Source organism: Pezoporus flaviventris, unplaced genomic scaffold (assembly GCF_033815535.1).
Source record: "Pezoporus flaviventris isolate CSIRO_AGI_PZ_B2104156 unplaced genomic scaffold, CSIRO_AGI_Pfla_v1 ptg000043l, whole genome shotgun sequence".
Classification (NCBI taxonomy): Eukaryota; Metazoa; Chordata; class Aves; order Psittaciformes; family Psittacidae; genus Pezoporus; species Pezoporus flaviventris.
This window is the reverse complement of record NW_026892591.1, coordinates 1,997,696-2,024,935: the sequence shown is the minus strand read 5'-3', so window position 1 is coordinate 2,024,935 and position 27,240 is coordinate 1,997,696. Positions and strand designations below refer to the sequence as shown.

Below are 27,240 nucleotides of genomic sequence, written 5' to 3'. Positions count from 1 at the left end.
ATCATCACAGGTTTCAAAGGGCAGGTTTTTACATGCACTCTTTTGGGCAGAATTAAGGAAGGCTCCTTTTTAAAATGTCCCCACTTGAGGGAGTCCCTTTTCCCTTCGTGGAATCACCAGCTGGTTGTAAGACATTTATTATTGTGGTTTCAAAGGCTTTTCTGACATCCTTTAGAGTGCAGAACTGAAATGGTGTCTGGTCTGAAGGAGAACCTGAGCTCTGAAGAGTCAGGATCATGGCAACAGCCAATTTTTTATAGAGCCAGCAGTGTCAGTAAACACCAAAACACCCATATCGATCATTCCTGCAGCTGAGAATCTTCCTGAAAGGCAGCTGATGAGGATCTCTTGACAAGGGCCTGTAAGGACAGGACAAGGGGGAATGACTTTAACCTGCCAGAGGGGAGACTGAGATGAGCTCTTAGGCAGAAGCTCTTCCCCATGAGGGTGCTGAGGCGCTGGCACAGGGTGTCCAGAGCAGCTGTGGCTGCCCCATCCCTGGCAGTGTTCAAGGCCAGGTTGGACACAGGGGCTTGGAGCAAGCTGCTCCAGTGGAAGGGGTCCCTGCCCGTGGCAGGGGTTGGAGCTGGAGGAGCTTTAAGGTCCCTTCAACCCAGACCACTCTGGGATTCTGTCATTCTTTGTGATGTGATGCTAAGGGTCGCTGCAAATTCATTGCATATGTACATTCAGAAAATGCCTGGGGCTGCATGTATAATATATTTAGGGTTAACTTTGTGTTTTGTTTTCAGACTCCTTTTGCAGAAGCCAGTAAAGACTTGAAGCTATGAATCTGGATATTTCCAGGTATGCTGTAGCAGTTGGACACTCGGAGCTCAGTGGAGGGGTTTTCTGCAACAGAACGGTTTGATGAGCATGAGCTGCCTTTCTGCAGCCACTTGTGCTTTTCTCTTTTACCTTGCAGTGAGCCTGCACAAATGATTTTGAAGGCAGGTTGCGAATTGCATTGAGGAGCCAGCAGGGAGTAAAACGAACCCCAAGTCAAAGAAAAGAAGCTGCAAAGTTTAAGTCTTTTTTTCAGGCTGATTCTCTGTGAAACCTTATACATTCTTGTGTTGAGTAGGGGGGGTGCGGGCAGTGAAGTGGGAGTGATGGCCAGGAAGGGGTGGAGGCCAGGCTCTAGTCTTTGATGGCAGTGTTGGTTTACACTGGCTCTGTGTTATAAGGAACGTGTCTCAGCAGGGGAGTCCTTTCACACTGGAAAGAGCAGTGGTTTCATTTGAAGGATTGTAGTGGATCTCTCCACCCATTGATAGACTCTTAAAGGAAACACATCTGTTTCTTCCCTTGCTGTGGTCGCTCGTGCTCTGGTCTTTGCATCCTTGTGCAGCGGGTTATAAAGCCCTGGTATATACAGTGCAGGTTCTGGTTTTGTCAGAAGATCAGTTCCAGGAACCAGCCCAGACTGATATCTGGTGCAATGCTACCTTGAAGGGCTGAAGTGTGCAAAGTGTTGCTTTCCACCAGTTGCATCCTTGGTGTGACAGGACTAAGAGCTCCTCTCCCATGTAGGTTGGACAGGGCTTACAGCAACCTGCTCTAGTGGAAGGTGTCTGTGCCAGTGGCAGGGGGTTGGAACTGGAGGAGCTTTAAGGTCCCTTCAACCCAAACCAGTCTGTGAGTCTATGAACTTCTTCAAGTACTTTGCTGTGGAGGTTGTTGCACCGATGGCCACGCACACAGGTATGACATGTGTGACGTGGCCTTCCAGCCCCACAAGCGCCAAGGCTTTGAATCAAAATACATAAGGCAAAAAAGCCTTTAAAGAGACAAACTGCAGGCTGTGCTTAGGTTATGTTTTTGTAGCAAGTGGTGGTATTTTCACTCCTGGGGCACTATCAGAGCTTTTGGGGCAGCTGCTTCCTTGTTGTTCATCTGTCTTTGTCATACATATAAGAAAGGTCACCTCCTTCTAGAGGATTTGAGATGTTATGTCAAAACGTGTGTGTAATGTTTTCTGTTCAGAGATGATGCTCAGGTAAAAGCACAGAGGCAGAACTCCCAAAATCGTAATTTCTGTGTGATTTTTCTCGTCGAGTTATTTGTGGTCAATTGAAGCAGAGAGAAAGTGATCCTTGGTATCTTGTGTTTTAAAAATAACCCCTGAGCTCAGCCAGCATGAACCAGGGCTGGGAGGTTCTGACTTTGTGAGGGGGATCCAAATGGCTGTGGCTGTCACTCTGGCCCGTGCTCCGGGCTGAAGCTGGTGCAGGTCTGATTGTCTCAGCTCAGGCAGGGCCAAACAGCTGCCTGCAGTGCAGAGGGATTAATCCATGGATTGGAGAGAGATTGGCCCAGCGTGGACCAAATGTGGTGCAGGAGTGATTGCGAAGATGCCCCAGTGTACATCACATCCAGATACCACCCCATAACGCCAGAGGTGCTGGGTAAAAACCATGGTGTGGTTGCAGCCTTCCGTATCCTGACAAATAACATACTGCCCCATCGTGATTTATTTATGTAAGCGGTAAAGCACACTTGGAGACAGGTTCTTTTGATGTTAGATAATATTTCAGCAAAGAAGAGGACAGTGCCTGCTGAAAGAACTTGTTACGTTCTGCTTTATAAGCTCTCCATGTTTGCCAAGTCCTGCTCCCGCGGGTCCTGACAGTATTACAGGGCTTTCAAGTTATCTTTCTAATCAAGACTAATTCACGTCCAGATTTGTTTTTAAATCATCTTCATCATCTGATAGACCGCATTTCTCATTAAGCAGTAACGATTGTGAAAAGTGAGTCACAATTCTTTTAATGTTGGAGAAAGGCACAGCTTTCTATTGGTTGCTGTTTCTTTCTCAATGCTTTTGAATGTGTTTTGCATTTGTGGTATAGTTGGGAGCGCAGATGTCATTCTCAGATAAGGTTTTGTGTTTTGCAATTAAAAATGATGAAAACGTGCTAGTTCGGGGGGGGGAAGCATCATTAAAAAAAAAACTTAATTAAATTCCTTTTTTTTTTATTTTCTCCAAGCTTTGGAACAGGCTGGGGAGTTTGTGGGAACAAATACCTGGGAAACTGATGGAAGTGGTGATACTGAGATTCACAGCCGGCTCATACAGAGTAATTAAAGCCTGTGTGTTTCCTGCAGGAGGGACGAGAACGAGGACTGTGAGAAGTCCTGCTCTGCATCGTGTAGGTGTAGTCAGCTGTAGTACAGGATGCCTCCCTCCACTTCCCAAATGCATCCCAACTGATCAAGAATTTTCCTAATCTTCGTTGGCATTCAGGATGATCTGATTCCACTTTGATGTTTTATCTTTGCTAAATCTGGGGCAGAGTAGTCACAGGCATCTGTCCCTTTGTCTCGTTTGTCACAATTGAAATGCTGCCAGGGCTGGAGCAGCTCTGCTCTGGAGCCAGGCTGAGAGAGCTGGGCTGGGTCAGCCTGGAGAAGAGAAAGCTCCTGAAGGGGAGACCTGAGAGCAGCTCCAGTGCCTGAAGGGGCTGCAGGAAACCTGGAGAGGGGCTTTGGACAAGGGCCTGTAGGGACAGGGCAAGGGGAATGGCTTTAACCTGCCAGAGGGGAGACTGAGATGAGCTCTTAGGCAGAAGCTCTTCCCTGGGAGGGTGCTGAGGCGCTGGCACAGGGTGCCCAGAGAAGCTGTGGCTGCCCCATCCCTGGCAGTGTTCAAGGCCAGGTTGGACACAGGAGCTTGGAGCAAGCTGCTCCAGTGGAAGGGGTCCCTGCCTGTGGCCGGGGTTGGGTTTGGATGAGCTTTAAGGCCCCTTCCAACCCAAATCAGTCTAGGATTCTATGAAAACTGAAGGAGAAGGTCTCACTGGGGCTGCCTGACTCTTGCTGTGTTTGGTACAGATGAATTCAGAGAAAGAAGACATGGGCAGTTCAGGTAGAAGTAAGCTCCTTGATTTATTTCTGTGGTTTTCCATCCTGAATTAGCTACCTGTGGCCTGAGACCGATCACTTCATTTTCTTCCTCAGTTAAATCATGTGATAACAGCCAGGCTACAGCAAGACTGGAGGAAATAGCAGGCATTAGAAGAGAGAATGAAGGAAAATACCCAGAGAAATTGTTGAGTAGCTAATCTGGATTTTCTAGGTGCCTCCTTCTTGCATTTTACATTTGTACTGTCTCAAGGTACACACGTAGCTCTGGGACTGTGTGTCTTTATTTGGTGGAGATGTTCTAGCTGGTACTTCAGATGCCTCGGTTGCCTTACTTGGACACTAGTCATGGCTGATGTACTCCCTAACATTTCAGGAGGGTAGGCTTTGCCTTGTTCTGGTGGGATCTCATGGGAGAGTGGTGGGCAAAGGGGCCCAGCCACTTGGTTGATCTTCCAGGGCAGCCTCACCTAATCACAAGTGTCGTCCATCCCAACATGCAAGAAGGCAAACAGAAATGGTAGGAGGCCAGCTGAGATTAACATGGACTTGTTAGCTGAGCTCAATCACAGAATGGAAGTATCAGGAAGGTGGAAGTGGGGGTAGATGGCCAGGAGGATGTCTGTGTGTAGAAGAATGGAGATAGGAAAACCAGACCTTAGCTGGGGTGAGGGATGTGAAGGGCAAACAGAAGGGCTCCTGTTGAAAGTACACTGGCAGTAAGAGGGAGGGTAAGAGAACTCGGGTCTGCTGCTCTGACTACCTTCTGACCAGGGACATGGTGAAGCCAGAAAGCACTCGGGGCCTTTTCTTGTTTTTAACTGGTTAAACCAGTACTTGTTTTTTCCTGGGCAAACCCAGGGAGCTGTGCTCATCCCCCTCAGTGAGGGATGATGGAATGAGTCGAGCTGTCTCATTTGCATCCTGATGTGGATGGGTGACATCAGCCTGGCACCTGCGCTCTGGGTCAGACGGGGCAGCCTGCTTGGGAGTCAGCCACTCGCAGGCAGAGCAACCCAGCAGCAAAGGGACTGCCAAGCAGGGCACAAGGTATGGAAGTTCGTAAGTATCTTATGGTGGCTAAGGAAGATGGTCACTGCAGAGCTAGGTAAGCAAGACTGCCTGCTCGCTGGGCTTTTTGTTTGCAGCTTCTAACATTTGTTTGGGCATTTTATGCTTTTTCTGGGACAAAGATCTCTCAAAAGAGGGTGTATATGAAAACTTGCCTTGGAACAGAGAAGCACATGTCCAGCATGCACCAAAGCGTGAGATAGGGTTAATGTTGAATGAAAAGCTGGGAAGTGTAGGAAGCAAGGCAGAGCAAGCCAGCTCTTAGAGGGCTAAAAGGAGATGTTTTCTTAGGCAGAGGGTTTTGGAGGTGAATTTTACCTTTCTGCTTTTCAAGTTAGCAGTGAAGAATCAAGCTTCTGTTGGACTGGTGGTGGAAGTAAGCAAATGGTGAGAAGTTCCTTGGAACAGTTGAAGAACAGCAAACTGAATTGATGCAGGGGTGGGCAGCAGACATGAAATAGATCACTAGGAAATGTCAGCTGGTAGATCTAGGTGAGGTGAACATCTGAAAGCCAGGAAGTTGAAGGTAACTGGTCATTGCAAGAGAGATGAGAAAGCTGGGGACCAGAAGAGAAATAAAGTAGAATTAGCTGCAGGTAAAGAGAGATTCGTACCCAAGGTTCATACCAGAATCCATCCATGTCTTTGGGGATGCTGCATCGCTTATGGCCAGAACAAAGAGACTTCTAGTCATCTCCAAAAGACGTTCAAAGAAATGGAGGTGGGTTTGTAGGGAAGTTATTTGGACAGAGCGAGGAGAAGGCATGCCATGAGAGTGATGGTCAATGGGTGATTCATGGACTGGAACTATAGGGAAAGTGGTGTGGGTTTGGGTTTGGTGCTGGTTTGGTTTGGTTTGGTTGTTTGCCATGGGAGGACATTCTTAGAGAGGCATTTTTCTTGGTGAATGAGTTTCAGCTGTGGCCTTTGGACATTGTTCAGGGAGAATTGACCAGAGCAGGACTGGAATACAGTGGCTGTTCCAATTGGAAATAGCAGGGAACCATTATAAATATAATAGAATCATAGAATAGTTTGGGTTGGAAGGGACCTTCAAAAGCTATCTAGTCTAACCCTCCTGCAATGAGCAGGGACATCTTCAACTAGATCAGGTTGTTCAGAACCAGAGGATTTTGTTTCTTGACCCCAGCTTCTTCTAAGACAGATAGGACAAGCCTCTCTGTTGTGCTTTCCAGCACATCAAGATCTGAGTGGCTTTGTGGGTTTTCATTATCTCAACCCTAGCCCCATGACAAATATAAAGCAACTTGAATGGAACAGCAGTGTGGCTGCTTCCACATCAGCTGAGCGTTTCCCCCATGGCAGCACTGTGCTGCTGGTGGTTAATCCTGGGAAACTGGCTTTACCAGGAAGTCTTTAGCAGGAGTACCTGTGCTGGTTCTGGCAGCAATGTCCTTAGTATGATGCTTTGCTTAAGTTAAATAAGACTTGGCAGACCTAAGCTTGGCCCAGAGCCACTTGGAGCTGTTTGTGCCTGTGGCATTGTTCACCCACAAGCCTCTATAATCCACCTGCAGACAATGGACCAGCTCTGGTATCCTCCAGAACTGGAAGGCCTTCACAGTCAGACTAAGAGGAATTGAAATAGCATGGTGGGCTAAGTTCTGTATTTGGGGACTAACAGCAGAGCTTTGTATTAAAAACGTGGGTGTTAATGCTAGTCACTCCTCTCATTCAAATTCTTTATTGGGGTTATTATGTACCTACCAGAGGGCTTAGGAACAGCTTTCTAGTATGAACAATTGATGCAGAAACACCACTAATACAGCTTGCTACCCCTAGTGAGAGGATCATTGTTGCTTGTCATAGCAAACAGCTGAAAGTGGCCCAATGAAGTCCTGGATGTCCCTAAAATAAACAGCTTTCTGAGGCAGAAAGGATGAGGAAAGAACTTAATGAGTGCTGTGCTGGAATTTGGAGGGAAGTTGGCTGTTCTATGCTATGGGGATGAGAATCCCTACAGCAAAGACCAAAATTACCATCACAAGCTGCTCTAGTGGAAGGTGTCCCTGCCCATGGCGGGGGTTGGAACTGGAGGAGCTTTAAGGCCCCTTTCAACCCAAACCACTCTGTGAGTCTAAACTGCAGGGTAGGTACCTACACCAGGTCATCATAAAAGTGAGAGGGTGATTATCCAGTTTGCCACAAAGACTCGTCAGTCTTCTCTCTCTTTTTTCTCCACCCTTATCTCTAATATTCGCCTATGTAAATGTACATGAGTATTCATGTGCCTATATTTTAATGTTTAGTTTGGGAATTGGTTCTCTAAGTGCATCAGCAGAATAACTCTGACCATGTCAGCACAGTTACATTTTCTGGCTAAACCTGCCTAGCCATTTTCCCTGTGAGACAAGGAGTGAGCTTTCTAGCTAGACACTGTGCTTTGAAAATGAGCTTGGACATAAATCTCTCCCTAAGGGGCTTCAGTACCACTTCCTGTCTGTGGCTCAGGGTTCAAGAAGCCCTTCAGTGCTGCTCTTTGCTGCAGTGTGCCGATGCTGCAGGTGCATTCCTGCTGGCCACCATGGAAATTCCTGCTTGGAGCAGCTCACTGCAGCCTGTCAGCGGAGACCTTTGTACCGCTAAGGATTCAGATAAAACCCCCAAGTTTAAGAACAAAGGAAAGGCAAGTATGAACAGGGTAAGTATGTGGATAGGGCTGCTGGGCTGCACCAAGTCCAATTGTTTCAATACCTTTTAGCTTTGTCATAGAATCATGGAATGGTTTGGGCTGGAAGGGACCGCCTGCCACAGACAGGGACACCTTTGACTAGACCAAGTTGCTCCAAGCCCTGTCCAAGCTGGCCTTGAGCACTGTGTGAACTCCTAATGCTGATGTGTTTGGTGTCAGGTAGGGGAACGTGCTGCAGTGTTTTCCCTCTGTTCCCGCTGAACTTGTCCGTGAGAGGCTCTGTTACACTTGCATTCAGTGCTGGAGGGCTTGGTGCTGTGTCTTATTACAAAGCTCCAACCAGTAACACAGGATGCTCTGTGAGGCATAAAGAACTTTGGAGAAAGAAAGGGGCCTGCTGATGCTTTCCTGTGGGTGCTCAAAGGACATTTTAAACACGCCATTGTCTTCAGCTTTCCAGCTGCCTCCACTTGGGAACTTGGCCTGTGGGAACTGCAGAAGGTAACTTCTGCCCTTACTGTACGAAGCTATCTCTGTACTTTCATCATGTGTAAAGATAGCTGCAGACATAAGGAAGCCTTCCAGGAAGGTGATCCTGGCTATATATAGTTTGCACATGAGAGTATATTAGATAATGGCTGTTTACTTCCTTAGCACTTTGAGTCTAAGAATATTTCCCCTAAGCAAATTGGAAGACTTGCTTTGTATCCTCCCCACAGAGAGCCCTCGGCAGAGTTCAGCTTTACCAAGCATGCGTTGCAGCTTTTTGTGCTGCTGCCAGATGTCTCGTGTTCTGGAGGGGGAGACTCCTTGGTTGTGTAATTGCAAAGCTTGCTATCGTGGCAGCTTTCCCTAACCTGCCTGCTGCCTTTGCACTGGCAGAGAACCCTGCACTACTGACCACATGGCTCCTGCAGAGCTGAAGCAGGGGGGAGATGCAGTTCTAGGCATTCCTGATGCTTTTCCTAACTAGAGCCGAGGTTGGTGTCTTTCATGCCTTGTAAAGCTCTTTGTAATTCAGACACCTTGCTTAGGGAGCTGACTTCTCCAAGCTGATATCCAGTACGTATCTGAAGAGCATGAGCTGTTCTGCACCACTGTCACCTGTAGTGCTGGTGTGTTGAATTCATTGGAGGATAAGTCCATACTTGCACCGTTTACTTGGACATAGATACTTTCTGCACTGCAACTGTAGAGTTTGTGTTCACGTGGTCTATAGGTGATCTGGGGACATCCTGTAAGCATGGTTCACAGGCTCTGAGGTTGAGCACAGCAGCCAGGCTGTTAGGCAGTTCTCCTGGCAGAAAACGGACCAGGGCTTGGGCCTCCACTAGGTGAGATGCTTTGTGATATTCAGGTCAGACACTTGCTATCTCAATTACATGCATTATCTGAATTACATGCTTTTCCCCTTTGTTTTGTAAGGTAGTGTTTCATGTGTGCTGCTCAGATGAACTCAATGGCATCTCATTCCCGTGTTTCCTCTTTCCTCATTCTATGCCTGCCCAAAGCTGGTTTGACTTCTGTTCAGAGCTTGTGTTTGGGATATTTGTTGGTATCAGCTAGAATGAGCAGCCTCTGTTGGAGGGTGGTGCAGTTCATATTTGTGTATGGGGTAGAATTATCTCACAACAGTTATTTTCATGTTGAATTCTTTGTTACACCCATTCCACTGCCTTTTATGCTGCTCTGATCAGGTATGTAAATCCCACCTTCAGGCATGGTCTTTGAAACTGCATTGCAAATCCAGCTTACCACGTAGCACAAAAATTCTTACCTGGAAGTATTTTCCTTAATCATGTCAAGGAAAATAGGGATCTTTTCTTCTTTTTTCAAAGGTGAAGTTTCAGAGTAACATTAGTTATAATGCATGCACATGTACACAAGGTGGAATTGCAGTCGTAGAATCCCAAACTGGTTTAGGTTGGATGGGACCTTCAAGCTGATCCAGTTCCAACCCCTGCCACAGGCAGGAGCACCTTCCACTGGAGCAGCTTGCTCCAATCCCCTGTGTCCAACCTGGCCTTGAGCACTGCCAGGGATGGGGCAGCCACAGTGTATAAATAGAAACAAATGCAAAAGTTCAAAGACTAAAACACGGATATGTGCATATGAAAGAACAACTGGCAGCCAGCCCTGGAGCAGACTTGCTGCATCCTCCTGATACCAAGCTGTCAGTCTCTACAAAGGAAGCTGTCAACTGAAGGAGCTGCAGTATTCAACTGAAAACCTCCAGATACACCTTGCTGAGAATGACCCTGTTGAAGTCTGAGGCATCTCTCTCCATTTTAGCCCTTTTTTGGTTCTGTGCCAGGAGTCAACGAGCACCTGATAAAAAATCTGGGAGCAGGTTCTCAGTTCTTTGGGCCCTGGTGCAATCCACACCTCTTCTGCTTTCACAGCCAGATGCGAGCTCAGCAAGGGTGTAATCCTTCCTGGCTTCAGTGGCTTGTGCTGACAGGTTTGCTGGGTGCACAGCTGCCCTCAGTTCATTCTGCTCTCTCTTCCTTCCAGGATGGCACGCTCTCTGTACGAGTGGCTCTGGCACCATGAGTTCTGGCTGCCCCCAGGAATCACCTGGGAGGACATGCAGGAGTCTGAAGATGTCCATTACCCTCAGCCTCGTGATGTCCTGCTCAGTATCCCTTTTGCTTTAATCTTGGTTGTCGTTCGCCGTGTCTTTGAAAGGTAAGTTCTTTAGTGCTCTTTATGGATTTTTAGGGTTAATGCTGGCAGTTCAGGTCCAAAAGCTGACTTCAGTGCCTGGGCCAGTGTGTGACTGAAGGGATCCACAGAAATTCCAGCTCATAAAGTCTGCTGAGGGACATTTTTCAGCTCTTCCTTTCCAGCCATGTGCACTGGCTAACGAAGTGTGTTGAACATAGAACACAAAACCTACCTTTAAGGTCTGATTATGAGCCATGTGAATTAAACCAGGTAGGCCCTAAATGAGCTTTATGCTTGTGTTTCAGAAGGCAGACAAGCTGTTTTGTGTTTTGTTGCATATTAGTGGCAGTTTCTGGGTCGAGTGCAGTGGGAATCATATTTAGACTACCCAAATACAGTTAAGTCTCCTTTATCGCGGGTAATGGGGACCTGGGGTATCACACCTGACAGACAAGCCTCAGTACGATGCCTTAGATTAGGCTGAGTCATTTGACCTCAGGATCAGCCACACAAATGTGTGCATGTCACAGACCACTGCTCTGGGTTCAGGAGTGTCATTCCCTTGGCAGAGCCATGTAAAGACATTTGTAGCTGCTGCTTTCTTTCCAGAACCATGTCAGTGTTTTGCGTATTACTCCTCAGCACAGAAAATTTGGGGGGTATGGCAAAGAAATCCTGCAGGGTTCATTGACTCAGAGTTTCATAAGGATCCTGAGCTGGTGCTGTTGGCTTTATGCAGTTGAGTCCATAGTTTGCATGGTGTCTGCCACTCAATATGATTTGCTGGTGGGTAATTGAGATTTACCATAGTGTCAACCATTGTCAAGACTACAGAGTTAAGTCCCCTTTCATGACCCTGAATACTCTTCAGAGTGGTTCTCGCTGGACTGAAAAATCCCTATTCCTTGCTGCTGATGGAAGAGGTAATCTTCTGAAATAGTTTAGTCAAATCTACAGTGGTTTGAAGCTTAGAAAAAGGCAAAAAAAGACAATTGAAATGTCATCTGTTTAAAAAGAAAGATGACAGATGGAAGCACACCTCTGCAGGTTAGGAAGATGTTTTCCCTGCAGACTGGGACAGATTGGAAAAGTTGGTGGAAGCTGAAATGATTCAGAGCTCTGTTGTGATGAAAATGTTTTTAATGAAAACCCCAGTTATAGCCAGGATTTGTCTGTAAACACAGAGACGTCAGTGATGCTTTAAATAATCATTTGACGCTGACGCAAAATTGGAATCCAGATCTCTTCTTTGTAAACAATACGTTTAGTGTTCATTCCAGGAATTCCACGGAGTTCACCGTGCACTTTCCCAAGGACAGAGGTGGCTTGGGTACCTCCACTGATGTGGGAGCCAGGGTGCTGGAGGGTAACCATTAAGACACAAGTGACTCCCGGTTTTATCTTGCTGGTCCACAAGACAGGGCTGGATCCAGGAGTCCTTCAGGTACTCACTGTCCATCAGTGCCTTGGACAGTGGAGATTAATCCCTGTGTCCTGCATTGACCAGGACTCTCCAGTTCTAGGCTCCCCAGTACAAGACAGGAACAGGAAGAAGAAGGAGAGCAACTATTCTTAGTGGTGTCCAGCAGCAGGAGGAGAAGGAATGGACACAAACAGAAATGTGTGATGCTCCAGCTGAACATATGGAAATGTATTACTACTTTGAGGGTGGTCAGACATTGGAACAGGTTCCCCAGAGGAGGAATGGTGTCTCCATCTGTGGAGATACTCAAAACCCATCTGGAAACAGCCCTCTACAGCCTGCTGGAGCTGAGCCTGCTTGAGCAGCAGGGTTGGCCTGGGTGATCTCCAGAGGTCCCTTTCAGCATCGATTCTGTGCTTCTGTGACTCTGATCCTTTATCCCTCTTCCTTTTGCCACACTGCTACCAGTCAATCTAAATGTCTTTTCCGTCTGCTTTAAGATGCTTGCGGCCAGGTTCAAAGATCTTTTTGCTTTCCCATCCAGGCGATGCCTCAGCTGGCAGAGTTTCCCCAGGCCTGGTACTACTTATTAATTTTAAAGCTGTTTTGATTCACAAACTTCATTAAATAAAAGCTTCTTGTCACACCCTTAGAAAAAGATAGTATCGCAGGCCCAGGAAGCCTGTAATCATACCAGTACCTTACCAATGCAAATTACAAGCCAGTATTCTGAGCTGTGTTCTTGTTTGTCCTAACTCTTCTGCAGGCATTTATTTCAGCATGACATCTTCTCATTCTCAATCATTACTGTGTCATGTGCAGTTCATCCTGGAGAAGAAAGCTTCCCCTGGTGAATGGGAGGTATGAACCAGGTCCTCTGTTGCTCCGTTACCTCGTGTGCACAGTGACAGTATTCCTCTTTAAAACAACCTGCACAAAGGGTTGAGAATTGCACACTGAAGGGATGTATGTGTTATTTCTGCTTCTCCGTGTAAACGCCCTTGGCTCTGTGGCTTTGTACATCTGGTCTGTAGGACAAAATGAGTGTATGTAACCAGCATACAAGTTTGGGTTTGGTGGTTTTAGCTTGGCCTCTGGCAGTTTATTCTGCCCTCACCTATTTTACATGCAACTGTGCAGGGATGCAAAGCATTTTGTTTTCTCTAGAGACACTCTGTGTTCCTGCTTGTACCTGCTCTGGGCTTTCAGAAACACTGTAATGTGTTCATGTCATTCATCTGTGTTAGAACTTCAGGAAAATACTAAAAGGAGGAGAAGCCCAGAGGGTTTTCTGCAATCCTTCATTCAGCAGTTGCATGAACCACTGTGTTTAGCCAATGGATCCATCTTCCTTGTTTGGAGATTAAACCTGGGAAGGACCCTGCTTCCTCGAGCATGGATTTCCTTCTCCTTGGCATCTGCTGGCTGAACTGGGATGAACTGACATCCTTTTAAGATGAGACTGACATCCTTTTAAGAACCATTTATGCTGTGGATTAGGTGGTGGCTGTGGGAAGAGGGCATGCGATAGCTGGGTGGGGCCTGGGAGAGCTGAGGACGTGGGTGCAGCCCTTGGGGAGAAGAACACTTGGGTGAAGCAACTCTTCTGGGAGGCTGTTTGCTCTTGGGAAGGTGCAGAATGGGGGCATTCAGTGCTGGAGAGCAGAAACCTTCCTACCTCTGCAGTGCCTCTGATCTTTGCCATGACCCTGAAGCAGGGGAGTCGGTGATGATGTCCTGACAAAAGAGGGGGCCTGGAATTTGGGAACCTCTCCTCTTCCTCTGGTGTTTCCAGATGTTTATGAGTAGGTGGTACATCCTGCACCCATGATTTGGAGGCTGGTTTTAGGCACCTGTATACCTTAGCAGAACTTCACCCTGCTTCTCTTCTATAATGTTTGAGGTCCTTTTGTTTAACAACCAAATTCTTGGGAGTGCCACGATTATGAAGGAAGCACAGCTTCCATTGCAGAGTGTTTCTTGCCTGTATGGTTAGGCAAATGTGGGAACTGGAGTGCTTTTGAGGGACAGCAAAGCAGGAAGTTGCAAGCCAGGATGTACATACCATTTAATTGTGTGATTTTAGACTTGACCAGTGATCTTGGGATGTTGGGGAACTGAAAGTCAAGGTGGGTGAATTTGAATTCAAGTAGATGAGGTTTCTTAGGAGGACTGCAACTGCACGAGCCGTGGGATGACCAAGGAAAGAAAGGGATACTGTTGATCCGCAAGGAACAGATGCTTGAACTCAGAACGAGAAGAAAGAAGAGGGCACCCTTCCTTCTGAAAGGGCAAGCATGAAGCTAAAAGAGATTGTACTTCAAAGAACCCAAGTTCCAGTTGCTGCTGTCCCTGGTTCTGCATTTCTTACTCCTAGAAGATGCTGACAGGGGGGCATCCTAGTAAATTCAAAACCATTTGTGGGAGAGGCAAAAACCCCACTCCCCAAAGCTCAGTTATTTCTTGTATCTGGTGGTAACTCAGAAGCCTCTGCAGGAGCTGTGTGGCCTCATTTTGCACGGTGGGGGAGCATCCTTTATGCCCCTTCCTGATTAATCCATTTAGTTTCAATTGCAGCAGGTTTTGCACAAGACGGTTTGTTCGTTAGTGCTTGCCGAATGAAATGGCTTAGTGTGAACCTTCCTCTGTAAACCATGGAGTGCAAGAAGCTCACTGGTGGAGGAGGCTTGAGATGAGAATCATTCTGTGTCTTGCCTTGCCTACCTGTAGCGAGTGGTACTGATTAGTCCTCAGACTTCCTCCTTCTGTCTTCCAGACAGCTGATAAGTTGCCATGATGAGACCATCCCTGCAGCTGAGATGATGAATCTGTGATGTTGAAATCAGTACCAGCATCATCCTTGGAACCAGATTTAAATGAAAACTGAGTCAGAGCATACATCCAACATGTACCAACGTCCCTTAGGAAGAAGTTCAGGCCTTGATTTCCCAATGATGGTCATAAAAATAGGATTGGCCCCATAACTGATGGGTAAAACCTTAACAACAAAGTGATTGTAACTTTGGTTAATTACAGCCTGTCTTCATCAACTGCAGCTGCCTTGTTTCTGTTATAGTGTGATTTTATGCCATGACTGTAACAAGCCAGCAGGAAGGAGAAGAGAAGACAGGGATTAAACAAAGCTAAGAAATCAGTCAGGAGAATTGAAATAGTTTTCCCATTAAAATGCTCATTAGCAAACTGCCCTGACACCTGGCAGGAAAATTCTCTTTAATGTGTCTGGAAAAGTTCAGACCTTTCAGTTCCTGATGTGGACTGATAAGAAGGTGCAATAAGGTTCTTCTTCAGCAGCAGAACTTGGTTACATCTTCAGAGGAGCTTGTGTTCAATGACTTGCTTTTTAAAACGAAAGCTCAGGCCCATTTCAAAGAAGCACTTAATGTAAGAGCCAAGACCTAGTGCAGAGCTTGGATGGGGCTTGGAACAAGCTGCCCTAGTGGAAAATTGGTTGGACCTCCTTTCACACCATTGGTGAGGGAGAGAAGAGCGTGTGTAATGGAGGAGTTGAATTGTTGAGCACAGCAATTCCATGCCCAGTTTTGTTACCACTTGGTGTTTATGCAGTAGTTTTGCCCTGCATTGTTCCCCTGTGAAGGGCTGAAGATGCACAGCTAGCACAAGCATCCTTGTGGCTACGTTTCTAGTTGCTGTGTCTTTTATTTTACAACCCATGTTTGACTTGCCTTAGGAAAACAGAGCTAAGTTACTCCAGTGAAGACCAAGTGACCTCCTGTTTCAGCAGGACCTTTCATATCGCACATCTGATAGAGACTCTGTCTCGATCCTGAGCCAAATCCTCAGTTCAAGTGGATGCTGTGTATGTTCAGGGTTTTAGATGGAGCAGTGGCCTTATCATTAAGGCCTTATCAGCAATATGTAACTGTGCATAAGCTGTAAGCAAGCCAGAGAGCACTGATAGGTATCACAGCTGACTCTGCGTGCCTGGGCTTAGTGCCATAATCCTGGATGACCAAGCATGGTGGATTTAGAAGTTGGCAGAGGAGGATATAGCATTTCCCAACCTTATGTGAGCACAGACCTCAGGACGAGTCCCACTGTTTTTGCTGTAAATTTGGGGTTTTTTTTTCTTCTCCGTTTCTTTATCCATCTTAGTTGCTTGGTGTGATACTTGTGCTTCAATTCAAACTGTGGGAGGCAGCTGGGATGTAGTACATCATGTTTAAACAGTGCTGCAATATCAGAAATCACTGTTCTGGTTTTGGCTGAGCCTTTATCTTTTCTGTTGCAGAGCCATAGCCCTGCCCCTCAGTAGCAAACTGGGTGTGAGAGACAAGCAGAGACCAAAAGCTCAGCCCAACCCTGTACTGGAAACATTCTACAGTACACGCTGCAAGAACCCGGGTGAGGTAAGTCCTTTCTTCCTTTGCTTTCCTCTAGATTCAGCCCTTGTGTCTTATTATTGGGCACAGAATCACACACAATTCTGAGGCTGGGTAATGCCACTCGTATTTGGAAGCTCAGTGGAGCAGCAGGAACCACTAAAGCACTGGCCACCCAACACCAGCCACAGGAGCCAGAGATGTTCTGCTCTCTGAGATCTTTACACTAAGACCAGACAGCTTGCTGCAAAATGCCTTAAGATTGACCAGATTTGGGCTTGTGAGGAGCTCCAGCTGGGCTCTGTGCTGACTTGGACAAGATGCCCATATTGCCACATCTGACCTTCCAGGCTGGGTCTGACCCCTGCTTTCTCCCCTCTTTTCCAGGGCGAGCTGCTCGGTTTGGCCAAGCAGTGCGACCTGCCGCTGAGGAAGGTGGAGAGGTGGTTCCGGCGCCGGAGGAACACGGACAGACCCAGCCTGTCCAAGAAGTTTTGCGAGGCCTGGTGAGCAGCAGCACAAGCCATGAGAAGCAGGGGCCTTCCACCAGAGCTGAGTTCCGTGGGCAGCTCACTGCTCCCCAGCCTGGCCTCCACCCCTATGCAGAGAGCATCCCAGCTCCAGCAGCTCCCCAACCTGCCCTCCACTCCTATACAGAGAGCATCCTGGGTCTTCCCTGCCCCACATGGGTTGCAGTTCTTCTTTGTTGCTTCTCTGTTACTGAAACAGAGCTGCTTTTCCCCTTTATTTTCACTCCCAAGTCTCCTTTTATTCCTGTCTCACCTTTATTCCTTCTAGTACTTCTGGTTTTGACTCTGTAAGTCGGCATTCTGCTTTGAAACACAATTGTGCCTGAAAAACTCCCTACTGCTTTGCATCTTACTGCTTCTTGCCGCTTTGCTGCCCCCGAAATAGCCTTTCTGTTGCCTTTCCTGTGACTTCTCTTTGCCTCAGTGCAAGCTGATTCCTTCTGCTGCATCTTTTCTGCAACTGTTCTGCCCGCTGTTGCTTTCAGAAGTCACAGGCAGTGGGCTTGATTGCATTCTGCCTAAAATGTATCTGTCTGAAAGTGTGTAACCAAAGGGTAGGCATCAACTTTGAGCTAATCCCCTTGTGCTCACTTAGCACTCAATCTCTCATTCAAAACCCCTGCTTAAAACCCCTCATTTATTTATAATATTCTGGGTAGTTGCAGCTAGAAATACAAAGTCTGTGGACGAGGAGTTGTAAAGCAGTCTGCTTCATCTCCTCCCATGAAGATGCAATCTAAATTCCCCTGCACTTACGATAAATAGGAAACAGTAAATAGTTGGTGACTCGACTCAGTGAGGATGGAGTCCTTCCACCTGCCCTCTGTCACCAGGCAGGGTCTGTAGAAGGAATCTCTGTCTGTGATGTAGTAGCTTTGCACTGGTTATGTGTTGCTTGGAGCTCCTGGGGGTGTCATTGGCAGGTAGGGAGTTCCTTCTGATTTGTTATGGAGATGTTTGGAAATGTAAGGACTGGTTTAGATCATTTGAATCCTTTGAAGGTTTCTTGTGTTTTGTTTTATCAACAGCTTGCTTATCCCATTGGGGTGAAATTCCTTCATTCCTTATTATGTGTGTATGATCGGGTGACCTGCCTCTGTCCACTGAACTTGGCAAGCAGCTCATATGTATTTGTATGTGGGTTTAATGTGGTTAAACCATTACCAGCTTCTGACTGAGCTCGAGCATGACATACTCATTACTTCACATGATAATGAATTAAGCATGCCCTATCTCCAAAGCCTAGGAGAGGGATTGGTGCTGTTTGACTGCCAGTGCTGGGAAGGTTTGGAATGATTATCTGGGAGATTTTAGGCAGCAGGATTCTTGTGTTTTCATCTAAAGCACAACAATTGCTCTTTGTGACCTGGTGGATGTGCCAGTGACACGCAAAGAGCCACTCCTGTTAGGGGCATATTGATATACATCTACCTTAATAGCGCCATTCTTTGAAGGGGTAGGGTTGATGCACAGACCCGCAGGGGGGTGGTTAATGAACGGCTTCTAACCTGCTCTGTTTTGTTTGTTTGTAGCTGGAGGTTTACGTTTTACATCACTTCTTTCATCACCGGGCTCGCTGTCCTGTACGATGTGAGTACACGAGCAGTGCCACCTGCTGTTCTATCCAGCCAGTGCCTGCAAGAACGGCAGCTTGTCTGGTCAAACATGTCCTTTCAGACCTTCTCGTAGAGGTTTTCCCCCCCGGTCAGTGTGTATCCCCTACACAGCACGTTTATGAGACCACACACAGATCGGCCCCTGCTTGTTTTAAACGCTCCAGCTCAAACCCAAGAGGTTTCCTCTTCTTCTGGCAAAGCAGAAGACAGTTGGGGTTGTGTAAAAATACATTTCTGTGGGCTAGGAGATGGAACACTTACCTGAGATGGAAGCTGCAGGGCCTGATAGTGTGTTATATCTGATACCTGCTAAGGTAAAAAACTCAGGTTTCCTTTGGAGCATGGACTGCAATTTAATCATTTCATGTATTAGTCTTCTTTTCCTTGCCCAAGGTGTGGTTGGTTCAAGCTCATGCCTCTGCCTTTTCTCCAATCTGATAAATAATGAGTTCTCAATACAAATTGAACTGCCTCAACAGGCAGAAGAGGTAATAGAAGCCATGAATATGCTCTGATCAGTGAGCTGACTGGGGCACAGGCCTGCCTCTGACTGTGTGTTAGACATTCTCCTGGCTCTCTTCCTGAACCACTTCCCCAGGTGAGCTTTACATTGGCCCATTCTGAGGGGTTAAGGAATGGAAAACCTGCAGCTCCCAAGCCTGCAGGCACAAACTATGCTTGTAACTTCTCATTATGGTAACAAGTGAAGAACTTCTGAACTTAGACTGACTTCTGAGTCAGAATTTAAGGTACTCTATGAGCTAGCAGAGGACTGAAAGTATCTAAATCCCAACTGTAGTGTTTTGTGAATCCCTGCATCCAAGTTGAAGGCAAAATCCTGTTCTTTTGCATGTTCTGACCGTTCTAGGAATAAAAGATCATCCTCACGTTTCAGAAGAGTCTTTCTTCAGTACATGTCTTCCAATTTTCACAAGAGAGGGAGGCATCTACAGACAGCACCTTTAGATCCTGTAGCAGGTAGCAGGTTAATCTGTTAGCTGAAGTTGTAACAAAATGAAGGACAAAGAATGAATGTGACAGGGCTTAGTTACTTGTGACATTTCCTGACTTTTACATGTTTACTTTGTAATGTGAGCAGTGTTTTATTTGTTCCTCTGAAGCATCTTTCTTTAGAAAAAAAGCAAGTGTTTAAAGCTCATCTTAGCAGCTGAAAGCAGAAGACTTCTGTCCCATGAGTCAGAAATACCAGTAGGAACTTACAGAACCATAGAACGGTTTGGGCTGGAAGAAACCTTTAAAGCTCCTCCAGCTCCAACCCCTGCCACGGGCAGGGACCCCTTCCACTGGAGCAGCTTGCTCCAAGCCCCTGTGTCCAACCTGCCCTTGAACGCTGCCAGGGATGGGGCAGCCACAGCTTCTCTGGGCACCCTGTGCCAGCGCCTCAGCACCCTCCCAGGGAAGAGCTTCTGCCTCAGAGCTCATCTCAGTCTCCCCTCTGGCAGGTTCAAGCCATTCCCCTTGGCCTGTCCCTCCAGGCCCTTGTCCCAAGCCCCTCTCCAGGTTTCCTGCAGCCCCTTCAGGCACTGGAGCTGCTCTCAGGTCTCCCCTTCAGGAGCCTTCTCTTCTCCAGGCTGCCCCAGCCCAGCTCTCTCAGCCTGGCTCCAGAGCAGAGCTGCTCCAGCCCTTGCAGCATCTTCACGGCTTCCTCTGGGCCTACTTATCTCAAGTAGGCCACCAGAAAACAGCTTTTCTTGCTGAGAGTAGAGGAGCGATGAAATTCAGGACCTGTGGTTCCTACCTAGTTCAGGTAACACAGTGTGCCAGAGTTTCTAGATCACATTTCTCCTGGTTCTGTACCTGTATCTGCTGGAAATCCTGCTCCCAACCCCACTTCCAGCCAGCAGGAGGCTGTGTCTACACAGCCTCATTACCACTGCTTGTAAAAGCCACTGCTCTGCTATCTGGAGCCTTGTAGAACTGTTCTAGACAATTACCCTTTCAGAAGCAGCATAGAATATGTTCCATCACTGTATGCTCTGATCAAATCAAAGGGTCAGAGCATGCTCCATGCAGGGAGAACTTTGGGGGACTTTAGTTGCCAGGGTTTTATGGAAGCTTCTAAGTTGTCAGGCTCTCAACTGGCAATTTGATATGAAGTGTGGCCACAGTCGGATCTTCTCAGAGGTTCATTACTTAACAGACTGCAGCACGAGCCTCACATTTAGAGGAGGAGCCATGTTCTTGACACACAAGTTTTCAGCCTTTTTGCTACATTTAAGTGGTGGTGTCCAAACCACAGAGATTCTTAATGAAACAGTTGTCATTTAATATGCTCAAAACATCACCACCCCAGACTTGTAGAACAGGTTGGTATACCCCTTCTTTGAGCTCTTTTATTTAGGACCAGGCTGAACAGCCTGTGAAAGCTCAGCTCAATGGCCACAAACTGGTAGTGCCACAAGCAGCTGCAAGTTCTTGCAGTGGAAACCTCTTTGCAACTGAATTCCAGACAGTGTGCCCATCTCTGCCTTTGATAAACCACGGCAAGGTTTGTAGTAGGCGAACTGAAGGAGTCAGGTGGGTGATGAGAGAAGAATTCTTCTGGCATTCTCACGTTCATGTTGTGTTTTCTTTGCAGAAGCCTTGGCTTTGGGACCATAGAGAATGCTGGACAGGATATCCACAGCAGGTGAGTCCTGCAAGAGGGAAAACTGCTGTTACAAACCATGTAGTGTCATTGCAAATCAAGTTGTCCTGGTGACAAAAGAAAGAGCACTGAACTAAATGCTCAGGACTCTGCACAGTGCTAAAGAAACACACCAAAAATTCCAGATCTTCCTGGTGGTTCCTTAAATGGTCCACATGATTCAGCAAAGTGGAATTTCCTCAGCAATTTGCTTTTGCCTCAGCACAGCTGACATTCCCCAAGTAACTGCCTTGTTCAATGGAAGTATTCCCCCCTGAAGCTGCAAGAACCAGTTTGGTTGGTTTGGTTTCTGTGGTTCTTTGGCCTAGGAAGGAGCCTTCACTTCCAGCCTTTGCTCTGCTTTAGCTGATGGGTAGTTCCCTGTCTCTCCCTCTCTCACAGCCCCTCCAGTCCTCCCTGTTCTGGTACTACATGCTGGAGCTCTCCTTCTACTGGTCATTGGTCTTCACCCTGCCCTTTGATGTGAAGAGGAAGGTGAGTGGCAAGGCTTAGGGAAGAACCAAGCACAAAGAGGCTGAACGCTGGGGACAGTGACCTTCAAGAGCAGTGTATAATGCTGCTCTGAGGTGCTAGGGGACTCTTTCCTTGCTCATTCCCAGGACTTTCCATTCCCAGTCACTGGCTTCCCTCCCCTCTGGGAAGTAGAGCATACAAACCCTGATATAGAAAGGCACAAACTGCTGCAGAGTCCACAATCTGGGTGCACTGATCACTGAGAGGGGAAGAGAGATGGTTCTCTGCCAGTTAAGCTGCATGTGGACCTAGGTGCCAGTGCACCACAGAGAGGGTGCTGCATGGTTACATACACTTGAGGCTGCAAATGTACCCTTGTAAATAAAGAGTGATTGAGTCTCCATCAGTGAGAAAGGGGTATGAAATGATTGTGCAAACAGGTAGGAACTGGGGCACTGCTTTGTGATGGAAAGGAAGCTCTCTTGATGTTGAATCATTGGTTTTTACTCTTCTGTCTTCTGATTTGTATCATCCTGGGACCATTACTGAGGGAGGGAGAGAGTGTTCTCTGTTGCAGGATCCTCAGTTTACACCATAAACTGGTCTCTTGGTTGCCTGTGTTTCTGGAATGTGTTTGGTAGAAGAGTTCTATGGGTAATACCTTACAGTGGAGGTTTCTTAGTCATTGGGTAGAGAGAGATATTAGGTGCATTATGGATTCTATTCACTGCTGTCCCCTTTCTCATCAGGATTTCAAGGAGCAGATAGTCCATCATGCTGCAACCATCTTCCTCATCAGCTTCTCATACTGTGCCAATTACATCCGCATTGGGACCCTGGTGATGATCATTCATGATGCTTCTGATTGCTTCCTAGAGGTGAGCTCCACAACTTACGTGCCAGGCAACGGTGCTCTTCAGCCAAAGGGTGCCTTTTGACCTAGCACAGTGTGGGCCTGGCATTAAGATGCTTCCCAACCAACTCAGTACTGATCTGACCCAGCCTAGGGTGCCCTGCAACCAGCCAGGAAGAGGCATGATTGACTGCATGCAGATTGTGTCAGATCTGGCTCTTTAGCACCCTGGAGCACATGCAGATGCACTCACTGTCTTGGCATTCGGTTTTATTGTTCTTTCTCCTTCCAGCCAACTAAGATATTCAATTACATGAAGTGGAAAAGAACTTGTGACAGCCTCTTTATGATCTTCTCAGCTGTTTTCCTCATCAGCCGCCTGGTCGTTTTCCCCTACACGTGAGTCTGCTGCAGGAGAGGGGAGTGGAAAAGCTGCCTTCAAAGGGACAGGATCCTACAGCTGGGGGCTGAATCTTTTGCTGCAGCCTTTGCTTTTCAGGCCTTGAGCATATGTCCCTGCCCTTTGCACAGGCCACAGTGGCACATGGCTCTTGCAGCTGCCCTGGGGTAAAGTAGGGTGGCCTGCCTTGGAATTCATAGAGTAGTCTTAAAGTCCTGAAGAATATTGCAGAGGAGGAGTCCTTGGCTCTACCCTCTTATTTCTGGTGGGAAACTGGGAGCTGGCTCACATGTGCTATATATATATGAAGGTGATTGCCCTTAAACTTCCTCTGTGACCAGAGCTTTCTAGGGCTTAATTACGGCCATATTAACAACATACTTTCCCTCCACTGCAATTCCCCCTCTTTTGCAGAGTGCTCTATAATACCTACTATTACTCCATGGAGATATTCCAGCCTTTCTTCGGATACTACTTTGTGAATGCTCTCCTGATAATTCTGCAGCTGCTCCACGTCTTCTGGTCCTGCCTAATTATTCACATGGTCTACATGTTCATCCTCAGAGGCACGGTATGGATGGGTTTGTAGTCCCCTGTGCATCACACGGGGAGGGAGGATCCACCTCGACTGCTTGCCACCAGTCCCAGCACTTGCTCCAGGGTGATCTGCATTTGTAACAAAACAAAGAGATTAAAACAGGGAAAGTTGGGATTGGTGAGGGCAGTGCAAAAGTGCTTCACCCTAAAGTACAGGATTTGTAATGACAGCATTACTGAGATCACAGAATCACGGAATGGCTGAGGTTGGAAGGCACCTCTGGAAGTTCTATCCATATTCATTCCCTGGCTCACTTAGAAGTAGGTTGCCCAGGATCATGTCCTGCCAGCTTTTGAATATTTCCAAGGACGGAGACTCCAAAACCTCTCTGGGCATTTGTGCTAGTGCTCGGTCCCCTTCTCAGTAAAGAAGTGTTTTCTGATGCTCAAAGGGAGCCTCCTGTGTTTCAGTTTGTGCCCGTGGCCCCTTGTCCTGTCACTGGGCACTGCTGCGAAGAGCCTGGCTGCACCTTCCTTTCAGCTGTTAATATACATTGATAACATCCCCCTGAGCCTTCCCTTCTCCAGGCTGGACAGTACCAGCTCTCTCAGCCTTCCCTCATGCAGTCCCTTCATCATCTTCATGGCCCTTCACTGGACTCTCTGCAGTATGTCCATGGCTCTCTTGTACTGAGGAGCCCGGAACTGAACCCAGAGCTTCAGGCGAGGCCTCCCCAGTGCTGAGCACAAGGGAAGGATCACCTTGTCCTGTTGGCGATGCTCCTCCTAATGCAGGCCAGGGCATGTTGCTGGCTCCTGTTCAGCTCGGTGTCTGCAGAACTTCCAGGTTTGTCCTAGAGAAACTGCTCAGCCCCCAGCATGTTCTGGTGCCCGGGTTCCCACTTCCCCCCTGTAGAACTTCACAAGGTCTCTGTCAGCCCACTTCTCCATCCTGCCAGGGTGCCTCTGGATGGCAGCACGATCCTCCAGCGTACCAGCCACTCCTCCCAGCACATTTGCTTAGGGTACACTGCCCCATCATTAATACATGTTTCATACGGATTGTCTTGCAGTGCTGTAGATGTCTACAGGTAGATATTTCTGTCTAAACTAGCTCTCTGGACTGTTTGGAGCAGTAGAGAAGTCCAAACCATAACCCATTCAGTGTTGCACCCAGGTAGTGCTGTTCATAAGTCACAGAGCAACCCTAGATGAAAGTCTGAGATGCAGCTGTATAAACTTAAGGGAAGGGCCTCCCACTCTTTCTGACCCATCATTTGCTGTGAGACCAAACTGCTGCTCAGCATGAAATTCTTCCCAAAATCAAAGGCATGACCTAATGGCATTTAAATTGGCCACATGCAGAAGCTAGAGGCCAGGAGTAAGAAGTCAGTGCCTTGTGGGAGTTGACCTCATAGCCCAAGATGAGTTGTTTTATTAGTATCCAACTGGGGAATTCTGTGTTATGGGAACTGAGAAAAAGCATTGAAGGCTCATCTTCATCCATATTGTCCCCTTTTCCTCCCTTAAGGTTGTGCAGGGCAAATTCCTTGCAAACCAGGAAACAGAAGTTTCACAGGGCAGAAAATGAAGACACAGTTGAAGATGCCCTTTTACTATTTTCCTAATCTTAATTTAGTATTTTACTAATTCCTGGCCAGAGCAGTGTGCTCAACCTGCAGCCATCCAGGCCAGGCGTGGTCAGAAGCTAGTTCCTTGGCCCTTTTAGAACGTGTGAAAGAGCCTCTCCCATCCTTCTTCCATCCTTTATGCCCAAAGCACCAGTATGGATCTCCTCAGTCTCCTATCATTGCCCTCAGTCCTGGCTGGCTGTGTTTTGGTGCTGCTTCTCAACCAGTACTGTAATTTGTAATGGTTATCAGGCCAGGTTGGAGCAAGCTGCTCTAGTGGAAGGTGTCCCTGCCCGTGGCAGGGGGTTGGAATGGATGAGCTTTAAGGTCCCTTCCAAGCCAAAACATTCCGTGATTCCATGATCACAGCTAGGATTACACTGAGACTGAAATCAAAGAGACAAGAGAGAATCTTGTTTCCAAAGGTGATGTAAGCCTTCCAGTATCTGAAGGGGGCCTATAGGGATGCTGGGGAGGGACTCTTCATTAGGGACTGTAGTGATAGGACAAGGGGTAACGGGTTAAAACTGAAACAGGGGAAGTTTAGATTGGATCTAAGGAGGAAATTCTTTCCTGTGAGGGTGCTGAGGCACTGGAATGGGTTGCCCAGGGAGGTTGTGAATGCTCCATCCCTGGCAGTGTTCAAGACCAGGTTGGACAGAGCCTTGGGTGAGATGGTTTAGTGTGAGGTGTCCCTGGCCATGCAGGGGGGTTGGAACTGGATGATCTTAAGGTCCTTTCCAACCCTAACTATTCTGTGGTTCTGTGTAAAAGCTGAAAGGACACAGCAGGACTGCGTGCCAAAGGCTGAGGCACGCGTTCATCTGAGGCAGCAGATGAATGTTCCTGCTGTGGCTCAAGCTAGCACTGCTCCTTGTGCAGACTTGTATGTTGTCTTGCTTCTCATTTACGTGTTTCTTTAGATGGAAAAGGACATGAGAAGTGACACAGAAGAAAGCGACAAGGATGAAGAAAAAGAAAAGCTTAGGGAGAAGGAGAAAAACGGGATCACGTATTTCAGCAGCGTCACAAGCAACAGCTTTATCCAGAGGAATGGGTCTGAGCCACTGAACAACAGAACCCATCTCACCAACGGCCACGTCAAGGAAAGATAGCTACTGCGCCCGTGCTTCTGATCTGCTCTGGCGTCAGCCCAGTTCAGTGTCTTTAGAAACAGTTTTGCTTATTGTATAGATAAATTGGAGTGCAATTGCAGTATCATAGCTGAATTCCTGCTTCCTGCAAACAGAAGTGGTTAAGGTCAGTGCTAGTTGGAGGAAGTTTTTGGTCTTTCTTCAATACAAGCTTACTGTAGCTGGTAGCCTTGAAGCAGACAGAAAGGGATCAAAGCGGTTTGACTCGGGTTAGGCTGTGCCACAGTTGTTGTTAAATGTGTTAATCTTGAAAAATGCTTTATAAAAACAAAAAAAAAAGGAGGTGGATAAACTCTGACAGCGTCAAGTTTTAACCACATAATGCTGTGTGAAAGGATTCTGCTTAGCCTTTACCAGCCCCTGGAGGCCCTGGCCCATTGCCACTAATGGTTATGGCTAACAAGTTAAGTGTGAGACTCCAAATCCTAATGTGGGGAAACCTTTGAGAAGACAGGTGCCCATACACAGAAGATTAAACCTGAGCATAGTGAAATGGAAGCTTTGGAAACACATAGGAGAATACATGTGCTTCTCAAAGGAAATGTGCTGTGTGCCCTATGGATCTCAGCCTCTTCTGTTACCAGCATTATTGCCACAAAAGTGGGAACTCCAAAGGCCAGACTGAGAGAGCGCCCACCCAAATCATAGCTGGAGAATCCAGACAACTGTGTCTCAACTGTCAGGTAATCCTTTAAACCTGCCCTGGGGGTAAGCACAGCAGCAGGAGGGAGGTGACAAGAAGCCCACACTGATTTAAGTGCTCATGTTTTCACCTAGTGTGATTGGCACAGCAAGAAACGTTTACAGGGTCAGCTTGTGGCAAGAAGGGAACACATTTCCCCTGAACTCAGAGGAAAAAGGATCCAGAGAAGGTCTGCTGAACCTCATGGAATAATGCTTTAATGTGGCCTTCTAACTCTAGGGCCTTAGCCTAGGTGTATCGAGAAAAGCAAGTTTGAAGCAGTAGTCCATGAAGTCATGATGCAGTTCTGATGCAGTTTGTTCAGATGTCTTAGGTCTTACATCCTGTGTAGTCTTAGACTTTGAATTCTGTAATACCTCGAAAGAGTTAAATTCATATGACATGAATTTCTGGTTCATAGATCAATTAGTCTGTGAAACCAAAGTATTCACAGCTTCATTGCAATGAGTGCAGGGACAATGACTGCCAAGGCCATGCTGACACTTTCCTCTATGTGTCCAGTAAGAACCAGTGCTCACTGGGGAAGGACATGCACCAAGGAAACACATGGCTTCAGAAGCACGTGTTTAAAAGGCAAGTGACAGCATAGAAGAGGGTTTTCAGCAACCCACCTGGTTCACCTGAGATGTGGCTGAGAGAGCTTGGCTCTGAGCTTG

General features: G+C 47.2%; 1 protein-coding gene across 2 annotated transcripts; it reads left to right on the top strand.

Moving 5' to 3' along the window:
• The first annotated feature begins 712 nt into the window (after positions 1 to 712).
• CERS4 (ceramide synthase 4) lies at positions 713 to 26,419 on the top strand. Of its 2 annotated transcripts, none has more exons than XM_061466866.1 (11): positions 713 to 807; positions 10,103 to 10,276; positions 15,949 to 16,066; positions 16,427 to 16,545; positions 18,102 to 18,159; positions 20,785 to 20,835; positions 21,235 to 21,327; positions 22,056 to 22,184; positions 22,452 to 22,558; positions 22,974 to 23,130; positions 25,651 to 26,419. In XM_061466866.1, exons 1-11 carry the CDS (start codon positions 788 to 790, stop codon positions 25,840 to 25,842), a joined length of 1,218 nt encoding a protein of 405 aa, XP_061322850.1. In that variant the 5' UTR covers positions 713 to 787; the 3' UTR covers positions 25,843 to 26,419. The 2 variants fall into 2 exon arrangements, with proteins under 2 accessions (XP_061322850.1, XP_061322851.1); XM_061466867.1 differs by lacking the exon at positions 713 to 807 and adding an exon at positions 3,127 to 3,152.
• Positions 26,420 to 27,240: the final 821 nt, after the last annotated feature.

Coding starts and splice junctions, on each gene's coding strand:
- CERS4 (XM_061466866.1), top strand. CDS start 788: ATGAATCTGGATATTTCCAG. Junction 808..10,102: donor ATGAATCTGGATATTTCCAG/GTATGCTGTAGC, acceptor TCTTCCTTCCAG/GATGGCACGCTCTCTGTACG. Junction 23,131..25,650: donor TGTTCATCCTCAGAGGCACG/GTATGGATGGGT, acceptor GTGTTTCTTTAG/ATGGAAAAGGACATGAGAAG.